General features: G+C 50.3%; 1 protein-coding gene across 1 annotated transcript; it reads right to left on the reverse strand.

Annotated features, from left to right (window-relative positions):
* Window positions 1–4,990: 4,990 nt before the first annotated feature.
* Window positions 4,991–16,701, reverse strand: CETP (cholesteryl ester transfer protein). Its single transcript, XM_074583443.1, has 17 exons — window positions 16,404–16,701; window positions 14,823–15,385; window positions 13,733–13,847; window positions 12,830–12,964; window positions 11,782–11,852; window positions 10,644–10,731; window positions 10,445–10,514; window positions 10,082–10,142; window positions 9,354–9,445; window positions 8,895–9,074; window positions 8,424–8,474; window positions 7,923–8,090; window positions 6,433–6,500; window positions 6,269–6,311; window positions 6,114–6,183; window positions 5,702–5,787; window positions 4,991–5,603 (listed from the first exon to the last, which is right to left on the reverse strand). The coding sequence occupies exons 2-17, from the start codon at window positions 14,965–14,967 to the stop codon at window positions 5,529–5,531; spliced, it is 1,518 nt and encodes a 505-aa protein (XP_074439544.1). The 5' UTR covers window positions 14,968–15,385; window positions 16,404–16,701; the 3' UTR covers window positions 4,991–5,528.
* Between the last annotated feature and the right edge of the window lie 212 nt (window positions 16,702–16,913).

Raw genomic sequence — 16,913 nt, forward strand, 5'->3', positions numbered from 1 at the left:
TAGAGGTGCAAGACAGAAGGGCGCTCTGATAGAAAGAGCCAAGACCTTCTCCTCCGCGCACAGACAACTCCTAATGCATTGGAAAGTTATGCACATGCTGGAGTGACCTCCCAGCAGAGCCACGCCACTCCATGGGGCACACCATGCAGAGATAACATCACCTCCCCACATCACTGCGGGGCACAGCATGCACCCAGGAGCTGAAGACAAAACAAAAAGCAGGCACTGGGTTGAAGCACTGAAGGTCAAACTGCTCAAGAAGTTTGTCCCACTCATGTTTAAGAGGATCCCGCTTCTCCCATAATCCAGCCCTCTCTGTACTGCCTCTTCGAACAGCCTCGGATGTTCTGAGATGGAGCCAAAAGGATATAACCAGTACTGAGAGGACTGCGTGGGAAGGATCTAATCAGTCTCTCCTGTTCCTGTGCTCCGAAAGCCAAGCAGACATCCGATAAGAGCAAAGCTGCTGTAGGCTCTTTTACCAACCTCTGACTCCTCAGGTGAAACTCGTGTCACAAGTTGGTTATTATGCAGCATCACCATATACTATTATAATACAGTACTTGCTGCAAGAAAGACTCTACCCAGATTCCTGTTCCAGATCAAGCTTTCGGGATGCATTGTAGAAAAAGTGAGTCAGCTCTGGGATCCGTCAAATGTGGGTAAAACTCCTAGTTTGTAAAAATTCTCTAATGCCTCTCATTCACTATTCTAACAAGAACAATAAAAAAGTGCCCAGTGAAATGAAATTTAGGCTTAATCAGGATCAGTTTTCTCTTCAGGCTACTTCCATGATGCCAACACCTGAGACTCTGAACCTTACTGGAAAGGACTCCAAGTTTTCACTCAAAATGTTTTATTATGAAATTAATTTATGTGAAATGTGCTTAACTGATTCGTGTCAGTGTGGAACAGTGTTAGGGCCACAGGGTGAAGTGTGACCTTTGATTGTTTTGTCTGTCTGGCCGCAGATGAGACGGTGTGTCTGTCGTGTCTGTGTTTTGCAGAAGCCACCTGGCGAACATTCTAGAATACCAACTTAAACTGGTCCTGTTGTTATCTGCATAGTGACCTGTAAGAGGGGGGGATACACCCATTTTTGGCAAGGGCCAACCATTTTAGAGGCAGTTATGAATATGTATTACTATAGGAGATATAAACCAAAAATGGGGCCTGTAAGGTGTGTGTCTTGGTTGGGCAGAGACCCCCGGCACACCCAGCGTTGTTTGCTTGCCTTTGTTCCTTTAATAAATTATAAATTCTAATTGGAATCCTGTTTGCGATTAAATCATTTATCACAATTTATATTCTCAATTATACAAATAAAGAATGCCAATAGTAACACATGCATTAAGAACAAAGGAAACTATGTTTCAATTAACCAGAAAGCTTAAAAGAAAACATTCAAACACTTCATATTTAAAGAAACTGCAAAATAACAGGGATTCCTGTAAAACAAACTTCCTTTCCCCGAAGCCTGATCAGTCAGCCTTTAGGGACTTTAACTTTTTATTTCTCCAGGCAAAACCAGAAACCTGTAGACAGCAATGCCCTGACTTTATTCCCCTGATGACCAAGAACTACCTACTTAATAAGACTGTATTAAATAAGTAAATAAATAAATCAGACCTTAATGCCAATGAAGACTGAAAGCCATTCAGGCAAAGACTACACTCGTAGGAATTAATGAAAGACTCATATTCAGGAACAAAACAACACTGAAAAGTCAGATGAAAGCTCAGGCGATACTGCACAGCTCCTGTACTACTACTGCTCTGCTAAATAAGTCAGAAAAGATGGGCAGCAACCTACAATCAAATGTCTCTGAGCTCAAAACAAAGCACAAAAACCTCCCAAGAAGAGACAGAAAACTTTTGAGCCTTGAGCCTTGCCCTCGTCCCTCCCTCAGATGCAGAAACACCATAATAAAACATTGCAAAATTACGTCTCCCCTCCTGCCCAACTTGGCATTCACAACATTCCCAGCCAGGAAAAATAAAACTGAAACGTGAAGCCCCCTGTTGCAAATCTCGCATGCTTCTTTCCGAGGAGCACATGCTACTTACCAGAAGCCCAGAAACAGAGCAGCGGCACCAAAATCAAACCGGGGGCCCACAAAACAAAAGAGCTGCGGGACAACATCCACTGCCTGGATTTCTTCGCTTGCTAACCCTCCGCTCTCCCGAGGCACGTAGCCCTTTGCTGCCTTTTGGCACCTGAGGGGCAAAACCCACAGCAAAATGAAAGTAAAATGGCTAGGAATTCCCCAACTGCAACCCATCCGTGGTAAAAACAGTGTGATGAGCAAAATAAACCAATCAGAACCGCAGAATAGTGTTATCCTAGAAAAAAAATCTATAGCCTAAAAATCTATAGCCAGGTGATAAATTACGTAAAGCTTTCGGAGAGTGGTCCAAAGACTCAGAGGCAAACACTCTCATTGGAGTAAACTCTGACTTGGTTGCCGTTAAGGCTCTCACAATAGGACTCTTTTTATTTATATGCATGTCTGATTACTCTGGCACATGAGGAAATATGTATTTACTGTTTCCATTATATCTGAGGGAAAAAAGCAACCTGCTTTTCCTTTAGAATGAGGACAAGTTTTAAGTGAGAATGCAGCAGATATGAATGATTTGAGGAAAAATCCATGGTTTCTAGTTAGAACTGTGGGCAGAGACCTCCATATCTCTGTATCTAGCAGATAGGGTGCAACAAATAGCGAAATATTATCAACGTTTTCCTAGATGTCAGAGAAGCTAAGTTGGAAAAGCAGATGCAGCCGAGTCCCAGATGAGGCAAAATGGCCCATGGCGCCTTTTCAAAAATTCGTTTATCAGGAAAAAAAAATAAAATAACGAGGTCCTGATATAAAGACTTGCGATAGAAATGCTTGCTCTGGTGGTCTTGTCTCCAGCACGGCGCTGGGGATGGGCGAGCTCGGGGAGAACTGGGGGCGGCTGGTAGGGACCGGGGGTGGTTGAGGGGCGGCTGGGGAGGCGACGGGCAGCACCCACCACCCGTGTTTTGCCCCATTTTGCAATCCCCCCCCTCCCCGGGTTTCCCCCAGTACACCTCCCACCAGTGTTCCCACCAGGCCAGGAACCGCCACGGCACTACCAACGCAACCCCTTTATGGCCAAACTCGCAGTTTCCACGCCTAAAAATCCCCCCTCCCATCCTTGATGGCCTCCCAGATGCCGTTCTCGCTGGCAAACGCTGCCGTATTGGGGTTTTGTGGTATTTGCTCCCAGGCGCCGGGAGCAAAAGGCACGAGCAAGTGACCTTAGCCTTAAACATGGCGCAGCCAGACCCCCCCGGTCCCCCCAAATCTAAACCCTCGTGGGGTGCTCCTGCATGATGCCTTCGCCCCGGGGCAGGGAGGAGGTGGAAGGGAGGACGGGGCAGCGTCGGACGACGCTGCCCCGTCCTCCCTTCCACCTCCTCCCCAGCCCGGGTCTACCCACCCGCGGCCACTCACCTTGCCGTCGGTCCGTCCCGCCGCGCTCCCATAACGACGACGGCTGCGGCTCAGGACCGCCCCGCCGCGGCCGCCCCGTAAACCGAAACCGCCCCGGCGAGGAAGCTGCTTTGCCGGGAAAACACGTGGGATACCAGCAGCGGCTCAGGCTCCGCGCCAGGCTCGGCGAAGACCGGCCCCGGCCACTCCTCCCCGCCTCAGCTCCTGGCGGGGCCGCCGTTTTGTGGCGGGGTTCGAGGCGCCCCTCAGGCGACCCGCAGGGTCGCGGGGGGGAACTTTGGCTACCACTTCGCGGTGGGCGCTGCAGCCCCACAGGGAGGCACCTCAGAGAGCCTCGGGCCGCTTTCCTGCATCTTCCCCCCCGCCGTCGGCAGAGTCCCTGCTCCCCCATGCGAGGGCAGATGCCTTGCCCGGCCCTGAGGGCCTGTCACCGCTGAATGGCCTCAGCGGACACCCCCGCTCCTGCAGCGGCGCAAGGCACCACCAAATACCATTTTTCTGCCATTTCTTTGTTATTAATGCTCCTCGTTCTAGCGGGATGACATTCAGGAGGAGCAGAGGGCCCTGGCTTGGCAGAAGCCGGTTCCCGTGGTCTTCAGGAGACGTTGCCATGCAGAGAGGGAAAATGGCACCTCAGCATGGGTGGCTTTAGAGCAAGAGGGAGCAGGGACAAGCCCTTAGCCAGCACGGGAATAGCCAGCGGAGGCAGTTATGGGGGCAGGAGGGGAAGAGAGGTGGAGAGTTGCCCTCTACACCAGAGCTCCTTCAAGGCCACACCGTGGTGTCACGCATTTCATGCCCCTTGGCTCCGACTGCGCCACAGACACGGCTGGTTGAGGACCAGCAAGATAAACCTTGGCTGCCGTGGAGCGACCGGTAAAGTCGGCTCACGCAGCGTGCCCCAGCCTTGGCACCGCGGCCATTAAAGAGATGTTAAACCCAGCAGTCGTGTGGAGCAAGGAAGTGCCGAGGGAGCTTGATGGCATTGACGGTGGGAGAAGAACAGATCTAGAAGAGTCCTGGCTCATTCCCCAGGGAGGACATCCATGGGATAGAGCAACCGCCATGCCCAGGGAGCCTGAGAAACTGAGGCCATGCTGCTACCAGCCTTGCAGGCTTCCCTGTGGAAGCCCCAGCTTTAATGTGGCTATGTGCGGGATGAGAACATCATCCTCTGCCTTTGTTAATGTGATCAAAACTGCAGTCTGAGGTTTGGGGCCTGAGAGCGCTTCCAAGTGAAAAGACAAGTTAAAAAAAGGGAAGCATGAATTGGTACAGGAAAATATCTATGCCACTTCAGATAAATTATTGCGCTGCAGTAGGGAAGAACAGGAACCTGCTGTCTGACTGGACACTTGCACTTTCTCCTATAATCTCTTTGGCTTCCTTATCATTTTTATTGCTTCTCTGAAGTTTACTCCCTCGGTCTCAACAACATGGGTGTAACAATTTGCCTAGAGCTCTATACAAAGTCTACAGGCTCTGCACAGAAAGCACCCAGGGCACAAGACCTCTCTGTTACTGTACTGCACTGTACTGTAAATTCACATCCCATTTACTTTTTTCAGCCAGGCTCAGGTCTTTTAGCAATAACTAGTTCTGAACTTACTTGGATTTTGGTAATGTCATGCGTGTTGCTAAAGTCGGTCAAAACCAGGAGCCTCTTGGCTCATGGTAGAAATGAAAACCACGGTCAGCGCAAAAGGTGCTTCATTTCCAAAACGTAACAACAGAGATGCCAAAAGGTGGGGAAAGCCCATTTCTGCTGCCTCCTGTGAGTGCTGACCCAGAGCCCTTGGAGGGTCCAGCCCTCACTCCTAAGCAGACAAGTCCTTTAAAGATCCTGAAAAAGTAGCGTGCACAGAGGTGCAGACTTCAAGATCTTTGCAGAGAAAAGGCTCCGTGGAAGTACAGTTGCACAGAAATTGGAGCGTTTCTCAGGAAAAAGGAAAGAAAATTCAAGGAAAGCTGATTTAAATCAGCTTAAGTTTTAATTGGTTCACATACGATCTTTCTGTTTGTAGACTCCTGTGTGAAGAGATCACCTCTATAATCTTTTCTCAAGAAAATCAAGCAGCAAATGATTCGGGAAGCTAAAGTCAAGTTGTACAATTACGTATCCCTAAAAAGGGAGGAGAGAAAAAAAAAAAGTATTATACTAGTTTATGCCGCACTCCCAAGAAGGGCTTTGAGAGTCATGTATTTCTGGACACTGCTTACCTTTCTTGTGATAATCTCAGGATTTCTGATCTCAAATAGGTGAAGCCCTTTGCTGTTCATCAGTGAAGTCAGAGCTGGTTCGATCCCTATGGAATCAGTAAACACACCCAGTTACGGGTACAGCCATCCTGGCTTGCTGCTTACTGCGACCTTGGCTGCCTGTTGCCAAAATTGTTCCCCAGCGCCCCACGACCTTCAGCCTGGCGGAAAACTCACTTTTCCTTTCTCCCAGCGATTTACAAAGGGTTGGCCGTTCCCCAAGTGAATCCAGTAGAAATTTGCATCAGTAACATGGTTCTCCCCTCCCCAGCTGTCAGGGTTATTGATGTATTTTTTCAGTGCGTAGGATTAGGAGATCTGATATTGGATCTCTTATGGAATACATTGACACTTCCCCAAAGGGAAAACTCACTTGAAATCACTTCTGGGATTCCGACAACTGAGATAATTTTTTGCAGGAAGTTTCTTACGGACGGGTCATTCTGAAAGCCAGAAAATTCGTACAAAAAGGTTTTAAAGACATCGTTTAGCAACAAACGGCCTAGAGAATGCTTGCTTAGGACTTACCCCACTTGGATCAGCTGTGCATTTAAAGACTTTAAACTCTGTCCTGGAGGAAAGGAAAAAGGGAGAAAAAACATCAGTAAGGGTTGCAGAGATGCTCTTTTTGTGCTGCTCTCAGACAAGGGCTAAAAGAGGCAATGAGTCCCACGGGAAACCACAGTACCCACCTGGAGTCCACAGGGTGCAAAATGAGTTTCTTTTCCGCATAGGCAGCTTGTATGGTGACGGTGATTTCCTGCACAGAGATGAACGGCAGAGTTGAGATGTAGCTCATCTTGCCTTATAGCAGGGAGCTCCATTTGGAAATTGCAGTTTGCTTTCTATGACGCAGAGTTCAACATCATTCTGGCTTTACCTCCAGATTATTACTAGAGAAGGATATTCCTTCTCCATTTGCATGCAACAAACTCCTCCCTGATGCCTAGAGCCTCAGCCTGCGGGGCTCCAGACTGGCTCATCCACAGGACTGATGTTTTTGCCACTTTGTGAACCAAATCCTGCACAAGGAAGGAAATGGTTACATAGGGTGCTGTTTCCCAGTGACCATCCATCTCAACGTGAAAGGTCTCAAGGTAGCCAGGGCTACCCCAAGTAGTCTTACCCATAGTGTTTGCATTGATAACCAAATTAAAAAAGAAAGTAATCTCTGAATTCTGGACTTTTTGGCTCATTTTCTTGCTTTGTGAACATTCGTTTAAAAGGAGTATTTTGTGATGCAGTTGCGGGTCACAACCAGGGGTCTGGCAGGCCAGGAGGAGGCCACATCCTGAGAGCCACAATTTTAGTGCTTCTGCGCTCCTACCAGAAATTGATTTTGAGATATCGCCTGGAGCACAAAAAACAGCCGTGCGCATTGCCCTGTAGCACCCTAACGTAGGATACTTGCAGAGGGCAGGAGGGAATTATTCTCTATTCCAGCCCTCAGAAGATTACAATTTAACCCTTTCAAAAGAATCTGATCTACCCTCAGGCAGTGATTTGCTTTTGTGCAGGGTTCAGTGTGCATACCAGCCTGTAATTACACGGCTGGACAAACACACCGCTCTCTTGTGATATTACCCATGACGGCAAGGCTGCTGGCATTTCTTTTTTCTGCCTCCTTAGGTTCTGTATAAAGCAGTTTGGGGTAAAACACAGTGTAAGGAGGAACTTCCATACAGACACACACACAGATGAAAAGGTTATATTTGGAGCTTCACATTCTTCAGAGCTGTGTCTTCATTTCAGAGACAACCATCCTCAACATGGGGGCTAGAGCCAGAATTTGGGAACGAGAAGATTTCAAAAGAAATACATTTCCATGGTGCTCCTGAAATACCTCAGCTAAAGGAGTTTCCCTGTGTCCGATACAGGTTAATGGGGGCTCATCAGAGCTTCCCAGTGCTGGACTTACCACCTTGCACACCAGTGATGGGATGGCCTAATAGAGGAGGCGTTGAGCCAACACGGTCACTATCATCATTCCCAGCCTCAAACGTTGAGGGAAGAGATGGGAGTGTTAGAAGGAACTGATATGCCTTCTCCACTTCCCATGGTTTAGGCGCCCACCCTTCCCAAAGGGCTCCCTGCCGTTGCTGTTCCTGCACACCAGGAGTGGTCCATACTCAGCACAGAGCCTGTCCCAAGGTCTTCACAGCCAGGAGAAGGAAGAACTGACCTTCTCCATGTACAGAACCATCAGGGGCTCTTCTCCCGGGGGAAAGATGCTGATCTCCGCTCCTACCAAGGACTTCACGACTGTCCCTTCAGGCTGAACAGAGATTTGGGGATGGGCGAGACTCCACACCTTGGCCACCGAGTCATTATAGGAGGTGCCTTGAAAAATCTGGTCAGATAAGGAGCAACACAAGAGTCAGGCTTTTTCCATACCACGTCCCGATTTCACACCAACTTTCCACACAGCTGCATCCCCTTCATAGTCCCCAATTCCCCCGCCAGTTCACACAAGCCCAATAACTCAACCGGGTTTCAGGGAAGCTGTGCCAGCATGGAGGGTGGAGAAATCCTCCTTGCAAAGCACAGGCGTTTCTCCGTCAGTCCCTGGGTTTCCCCATCAGGCCCACCCAAGACTCTTGAGTTGTCGAGGGAAGGACACGAGACGTTAGAATGCAACAGAATCCATTTGAAAAGTTCCTTGTTTGACGTAAAAGGCAGTTACCATCTGCACTGCCTTCCGCTGTGCTTCCGTGTCTTCCATTTCAAACAGCACCTTCAGAAACAAACCAGAAACAGGTTGTAGAAAAATGAGAGTGGAAGTTATGGTTAGCCCTGATGCAGGCTGGATGGGCCAGAGCGCTGATGTGTGGCTTGTGGCCAGCTCAGAGGCCTTTCACCCCCTTTCACCACCCCACCCTCACCCCCCCCCCAGAAAATAATGTCACTTTATAACTCAGAAGACAAGTTTTCTATCAGCTGATGCTATTGCTCTAAGGCATAACACTACCTGGGAGCGCATACTTGCTAAGAAGGTACCAGTTTCTGACCAGGATCACATGTAGTGACTGACTACAGTCACTATCTTTCTATCTTCCACAGAAACTATCTCTCACCAAAAAACAGTATTTAGACAATTTTTTACTCTCTTCCTCAACATATGAGGTAAGGAGGGAACCACCCCTGAAATAGTCACCTGCAGCTTCTCCCCTCCGATGGTCAATCCCAGGCGCTTATCTAAGAAAGCTGCTGAAGCCAGGGAGTTGAGGATGTGCTCGGACAGCCAGAAGTAGAGCATTCGGGACTCCGTCAGCAGCGACGGGGAGAAAACAGAGTCGCTGAAGACATCAGAGTAGTTCTTGTACAGCACAAGGCCCTTTAAAGGAAAGCAAGCGTATCTACCATGACGAGCAGCAGGAAGACAGGACAAAATGTCAATGTCTGCATTTTCATTGCAAGGCAATGGCCTGGCTGGACTTGGAGCAGAGAGGAAGCTGCTCGGCTGGGTGAAAGGCTGGCATCAGCCCACGCTGCAGACCTCCCTTGGGCTGCAGCGCAGCAGCACCCCGTGGCAGCGAGGGACCAGCCCCAGCCAGCCCTCCAGCCAACATCAGCACCAGAAGACCTTTGGTCTCTGCAGCCCAGGTTACTTTACCTTGTGGTGTGATTCCAGGTAATTTGCTTTTATTAAAGGAACTGATGCGAGGGAGATATCAAGTCTGATATCCTCATCCTGGACAAAATTTGCTGCAGGAAGAAAACACAAAAACCTCACACCAGAAACATGAGCTTAAGCAGAGCTTACGACAGTGGCTTTTAGGACTTGGTGCAGGAGGTTACTGGGAGTTATAAAAGGACACAGGGATGGGACTGGAGGGTCCCACTCCTTTGGGTGCTAGTGCTGATCCTGCTGCTACTCACCGACTCAGTTTCTCCACTGGGAAATATGGGTAATTACTCTCAATTTTACATTCTGCTCCCTTTCCCTGATATTTGGGACTGGGAACCATGGGAAAATCTTCAGCAGGCAGATACAGGTGCTGTAATATCTCAGCCCCAACAGTCCAATGCATGCTCCTGTTCTAGCTAACATCAGTCTTTCTGCAGCTGTCCTGCACCTCTGGTTGTTAAATAATGGAGGAGAAATACTTTATGAACTGAAAAATGTCTTTCAACCAGTGCAATCACCCTTAAAAATCAACCGGATGCAGAAAATTCAAAGCATAACATTGCTAAGGTTTATTTTGCTGTTGTCTGAGGTCTTGGGATCCCATACACATTTTCAAAGGACTTTTTTGATGGATGTGGCTACTGCCCTGCTGGGCTGCAAATGTTAAAAGTCGCATAGAAAAAAAGAAAACAGAAAAAACCAAGGATATTTACCTGCTAAATCATGTACAAAATTTGCCATCACCTGGGCAAGAAAATTGATTTCGTTGCACACCTACAAGGGAAGAGAGGGGAAGAACTGAAGGTGAAGGGTAGGATTTTTGGTTGTGGAGCGGAGCTGGGCTGCATGGTGAGATCCGAGGGCTGTTGGTCAGACACTGGCATCATCAGAGATCCCAGTGTCAGCACAACCTCCCACCTCCTCCAGGCTGGATTTGTTGTGGATTCTATTTATTTGCCTTATTTTTTGCAAGCACCAAAATTATATTGCTATTACCTTGTGGGCATAGGTGAGCAGAGTAGTGTGTAGCGTACAAACCAACCTCTCCTCTGTCCACAGGCAGGGGCTGACCTTACCTCGCTCTTGAGAACAAGCTTCAAAGTGAAGGAGATGAAATCCGTGAAGAGCTGCTTCAGCCAGCCCGGGCTGCACAAGACAGGGAGCACGGTCAAGGACTGCCCAGCCGTCCCCATGGTGGGTGACACTTGGGCTGAAGCGCTCATGGAACCAGCAGCAGGGCAAGCGAAGCCTGATTTTGAAGGGGGACAAACTCACTCCTTGTCTCCTTGGAGGTGAAGTGTCAGTTTGTGGAAAGCCAGGTAGCAGTCCGAGGCATCAGCAGCCACTTGGTCCTTCTGGCACACTGCGGGGGATGAAAGAAAAAATTAAAAATATAGTTAGTTTGCTACCGAGACGAGGAGGATGAGTGCACTTTGCAGACCTGGAGCAGAGCATCACTGCCGAGGAGCAGAGTTTCCCACACCTCCTGGGGGATGTTTCCAAAAGACTCAGGACCCTGCAAGTCAGGGCAGATGGGGCTACCTTGCACCTGGGTGGAGGGTTTCTGTTTGCAGCTCCAGCTGAGCTAGTCTACCAGCCAGCCTTCTTCACACTTCATTTGGATACCTGCCTGCCTTGCTAGCTCGTATTGTCAGGGACTTGGTTGTCCCCTAACATCACCTGGAAGAACCTGAGCAGCATGTGCAACCCACAAACCAGAGCGGGGAGGGAATTTAATCATATTACAAAAAGCTTGAAAATTGCGATATACTGTCATTGAGAGTTTTGTGCTGCTCTTCTCACCCTGGTAGCTTACCAGGAAAATGTATTTTGAGGCACATGAGATAACCCACATCCCCCTCATCCCTTATGGGAGGTGGAGGAGTGTAGTTTGCCTCTTTCCCTTTCTCATCTAAGTCTATTGACCTTCCTGAGGGAGGGGCTTCGTTTCCCAGAGCACACCTTGGGCCTGATCTGGAGACAGCTGAAAAAGTGGACTATAAGGATCGTTATGTTCAAACCTCCCCCCAAAAAGCGTTTGCCTCACTCTTTGGAAACATCACCATGTTTTTTTCAAGTCAGACTGAACAGCAGGAGATGAAAAGCTGGTCCTAAAGACAGCCCAGAAGGCCAGGACGCTTTTCGCTTGCTGCTGGCATGAATCAGCATTACTTTGCTGAAATGGTTTGTACCAGCTTCCTCCGCTTGGTCTGTTAAAACTATGAGGTCTTTGAGGGCCACGTTGTCTCCTGTCCTATGTGCACAGGGCAGCAGAGACTTCCAGCCTCCACCTGCTGTCGGATCCCCACAGAGGTGAGCAGAGCCAGCCCCCCAACCTGGTCCGTCCTGCTGCTCTGGAGGAAGCACCCACACAAAGACCCCCTGCAGCTAGCGATCCCCAGCTGTTACTTACTCAGTTTAATGTTTATCTCGAGATCAATGGAAGACTCGATTTCAAAATCAACGGAATGAAAAAGCTGCAAACTGTAATGGCAGAAGAGAGGACATTTAGCAACCAGTGCTGGGGGCAGCTTCTCCCTGAGCGCGCATCGGCCGCGGGGCAGGTTTTGTAACACCTCGCACACAGGTACTTGCACTGCAGTTTGCAAAACCCCGGCACGCAGCAGCCCGTCTCAGGTACTCTGGCTTTATAGCATTGCAAACCACCGCCTCAGTGGCACTTAGGAGAACGGGGGCATTAAGTCTCTTTTTTCCCCCCCACTCAAAGTTCGTAGAGCAACGAAGGGGAGGGAAGAAGACAACATTTTGGGCATCTCGTCTCCTCATGCAAGGGGAGGACAGAATGACTTTCTGATATAACGGTGTCAACTTATAGTGCCACTGTACAGTTAAAGATGCAGAATGAACCGGTATCCCTGTGGGCTGCACAGATATAAAAAAGCCCCAAAACAACCCCCCCCAACCACCCCACCTGTGCTCATTTGGAGAAGGACACGGATTTTCCTTTGGTGTTGAAGGCTCAGCTCAATAGTGTTTGGAAGCTGGTATTGTTTGATAAACAGGAATTATCAAAGCTCGGTTCACAGCTTCGAAACCTTCAAAAGACATCCCCTTTATGACAAACTACTGTACAACCACCGCAGGACAAAGTCAAAACAACAACCAACGGCACACTAAGTGGTACAGTAAGATTAAGGAAGAAACTAAGAATGTGTTTAAAGGCCCAGGGAAGGTGCGCGGTTTTGTTGCTGATTGTTAAGAGAAACGATTGAAGAAAGAAATGATTAAGAGAAGTGATTGAAGAAAGGCGGAAAGCAAGCCGAAAAGAGCAGCGATGGTGCTAAGCAGCGCTGCCGGCATAGAAAACCTCGCCTGGCTCGGGCAGTGAGCGGTGCTGCCATTGCTAGGGAGCCTGAGGAGCGCAGCCCCTCCTCGCGCCGTGGGCAGCACAGGAGCGGGGGCCGTGGGGCTGGGCAGCAGCCAGCCCACTGCGTACTTACAACCAGGCCCCAGCATAGCCGTAGGTCAGGGTCCCTTTGAAGAAGGCCGTCACGTTTTTAATGGTGATGTGAATGGCATCATTCTCCTTCAGCTCCACCTCGCTCTGCTCTATGGACAAGCCATTGACCTGGATGCTAGAAACAACAAAAACACAGTTTGTCCCCGGCCCTGGGGGCTGTTTTCTGTGACGAGGACAGGCAGGTTTGCTCCTGAGGACATGGGGTCTCTAAGGGTCCTGTGCCAACTCCGGACTCAGAAGCTTTTGCAAATCACAGGGGCCACGCACAAGGGCCGTGGTGCTGTCCTTGAGCCTTGACACGCTGCTTCCCCCCTGCCATGTTCAGACACGAGGTGGGGGAAAGGCTTTTAAACAGGAAACACGGAGCAACGTGCTGCAGAAACAACCCTCGTCTATTGCGGTGCCCTGCATCAGCCGCACTCACGACAGGAAATCTGCCTGCCTTCGCACGGCTAAATTTGTTGGCCCCAAATAGAAGTCAGCGACACAGCGAAACCCAGCCTTGTTTGTCACAAAGCACATCCTGCTGACAAGGGTGGCTTGGCAGCCCCGGGTCCCCGCTGCCACTCCATGTGCCATGGGCACCATCTGTCGGCGACAGGCCCCGGGAGCTGCAGCCGCAACCCTCTGTCAAGAGATGTGCTCTACACCCTACATTGCTGTCTGCCCGCCGAGCTGGAAAAGCTCGTAAATAATAATACATCAGCAACCTAAACGTTAACGTGCAAATTGTCTGCAAGGCAGAGATCAGAAGATGTGCCTGCCCTGGTCCAGACCTCTGCTTTCACCAGGAATTGCTGGATCGAAGCTCCCTCCAAAGCCAGTTTCCATTCCCCTCCGTCAGCCCGCAGGCGCCCCGGCACAGAGACGCAGAGATACTCACTTGGTCAGCCCGTAAGCCACCTTGCCGAGGAGCCGCATGGACCTTTCCCCGGTGATATTGGGGAATTTAGCATTTCTGAACGCTGCTTGGATGAGCCGCGCTGTTTCCTGGTTCACTGTTGGTGGAAGAAAAGGGCAAAGATACCAAACTGCAGCCTCGCCAGGTCCGCACCCTGGGTTAAAGCACTACAGAAGAGTTTTAGCCAAGGCGTTTCCATCACATTAAGGAAACCCTAGAAGTAGCTTCAGAGTAAAAAAAGAAATCCCTAATTTTAACAGCTGAGGGCAGCTGGGGACAGCAACGTGCGTGGCTCAACAGTCACCAGCAGGACCATTCCCAGGGAATCAAGCCCAGCTTTCACACACCTCACCTGCGGGGCAGATTTTGGAACAGTTGAGCCTCTAAAGGTTGTTGACTTTACCCCAGTGCTTTACTTTGTGGCTGCTTGCTTGTATTGCAGTCAGCTGACGGGTCTCCAAAGGAAAACTTCTGAGACCAAAGATTCTGTATGCGTTTTCCTAACGTTATCCAGCCCGTTCCAGCCTCAGGCACGTGCTTGTAGAGGACTTTTTTCCCTTACAGAAGTACCCTCTCTTAGTTTGGCCCAGCATCCTTCTCCACATGTACCACTCTCAGAGGGAATGGAACAGAGCTGTTCCCTCCTTTTGCAGAAGTACTAATTATTTTTCCCCTACCCGTAAAGCCCCCAAAACCTTTGCAAATAAACCCGTGGCAGCAGAGAAACCCTGTTTCTCCCCTTCTGTACACTGACCCCAAAACATGAGATTGCAGTGGGGTGAGAAATCAAATGCACGTTTGCTCCAGTTCTTCTGTCACACTGTCCCCCAAGAAGAACGTTGCTAAAACTTTGGGCGAAGCAGAGGGGTTGGGGACTCTTTTCTAAGTCCTTTGAGAAGTTGTGCCTGTACGGTGCTTTAACCCATGCTCCCAGGTAGATAACACATCTTACTAGATAAACTAAAGTTTCCAAAAAGAGCCGGGAAAGCAAGAAACCCCCTGAGCTGGCTGATCTATCCCAAACCTCTCCTGATGGAGAGAGGGAAAATGCAGCCCCGTAGCAGACACTTACACAGCAACGCCGCGGGCTTGGTCATCCTGCAGACAATCCCCGTGACGCTGTAAGGGAAGGGCCCAAACTCACAGGCTGCTGATGCGTGGATGAGCATTACCAAGATCCTGAAGGTCCTCAGCCTCATCCTGCCAGCCCACAGCATCCTCGGCCACAGCAGAGAGCACCGACGAGATCGACTGATTCTTGACTGCAGCAAAGGCTGCTTTCATACCTCCAGCAGACCTTGCTCGAAGCAGGACATGACCTGCTTCCTCCAGTTATCAAAACTCATCACACATTTCCTAATCTTACTATAGTTTCCTTAACACCCTTCAAGTCGCACGCTGCCTTCCTCCCACAGCAGGCGCTGGGGCTGCAGGACTTGGCTCTCCTGCCAAAACTGCTTTAACTCAGGACATGCACACAGCGAGGCGGCAGGAGAAGCTGGAAGGGGATGGAGATTGGAAGGGGATAAAGCCAAGGGAGCAGCCTCACTCTCTGCCTCCAGCCAGTTCTTGGTTTGCTCTTCGCACAGAAGTATTCCACGTTTTGCATTCCTGCAGCAATTTCCGAGCAAAGCCCTGTTTGAAAGGTACCCAACATTATTAAGTGCTCCCCCCTCCACTGATTTCAGGCATGCTGTGGGGAAACTGAGGCACGCTCCTGGGAAGTGGGTCCCTCCTGCTACCACTGCGTGAACCCACATCTCCCACATCCCTGAAGGGCTCCATGACCACAGGAGTGGAATGCCCTCTGCCTCTGGTAGGACTTTTGAGCCATCTTCAGTTTGCCACCTTCCAGATGGGGAAGAGCCCTCTAAACTGGAGGTTTTCATGCACCTACCCTCTCAGCTGCTATTTGGTAATTGTTAGAAACCCAAGTTCACATCCACTCCTCGCGCACGCCCGCCCTGCACGCCACCATCCCCCCACACCCCTCTTGTGGAGCTGGGGCCCATCCCAAAACAAGCTCGGGGACAAAACGGAGCAAGGTTCTCTCGGCAACAAGGCTCGCAGCAGCTCCCATTAACCATTTTGCCAGCACAGACTGGTGGAGAATGAAAGGTAAGATCTCGGCCATGCTGCAGGAGCACACTCAAGCCCCTGAGCAAGACAAGATGCCAGCTTTCCTCCTCTCCCTGGCAGATGCGTCACGCCCCCCCAGCACCGGGTGAGCACGTTTCCTCCGGGGAGCCCTGCTGTCCCACGGCCCCCACCCCGCCACCCTGTTTTCTTCCTGAGTTGAGAAAGTGAATGGCCTTGGGTACCCCGCGGGAGGCACTCCCGGTCACTGACCCGCCGAGGGAAACCAAGCATCTGCAGGCTTCCTCCAGACTTCTCCAGGCAAGTGGCATGCTATGGCGGCCTGGGACAGGCTGCCTGCCGCGAGCCGATGCTGCGCTACAAATGAACAACCAAACGTTGGAAGCACATATAGAGGCAGCGGGTGTCTGACCAGCACAGGTCCCACACGGCAGCCCAGCACCATCGTCTCAGCCTCCGCAGCATCCTCCCTGCCTTGGCTAGGAGGCCTCTTTACAGGGAAGCAGCAAAGAGCACAGACACGTTACAAAAAGATTTAAATTCAAGAGGCTTTAACCTTGCAAGAGCTCTGGTTCCCATCTTTCGGCTCATGGGTCTCACATGCCCAGCCCTCCCCAGCAGCTCCCAGTTCAAAGGGCTGTGCAGTGGCCGAGGCCTGGAGTGAGGGAGCCCTGCAGCCACAGCAGGTACCCCAGCCCAAACACACAGGAGGCAGCAAGAAGCCTAAATCTGCAGTCAGAGACAGTGCTGCCGGGTGTCACGCAAACACATCTGCCTGCATCCTCAGCACAGCTTTTGGCAGAGGAAGGACACGCTCCCATTTACTGCAGGACACAAACTCAGGAGTGTTGTGGGCAGCTTGAGTTTTACTGGAACGGATCTAGAGGAGACGCTGCAGCGGGGAAGCAGCCCTGCCGAGGCTGGTGTCCATCGCAGTAAACGAAAGCAGAGCAGGACCCAGGAGATGACAGCCACCCCTCTGCCCGGGGCAGCAACTGATACCAGCATGAAGGAAAGGGAAAACCAAGGCATTTTAATACAGGGGCACTTGTCACTGGTGTCCGAG

The sequence above is a fragment of the Larus michahellis genome, chromosome 4 (assembly GCF_964199755.1).
Source record: "Larus michahellis chromosome 4, bLarMic1.1, whole genome shotgun sequence".
NCBI classification, from domain to species: Eukaryota; Metazoa; Chordata; class Aves; order Charadriiformes; family Laridae; genus Larus; species Larus michahellis.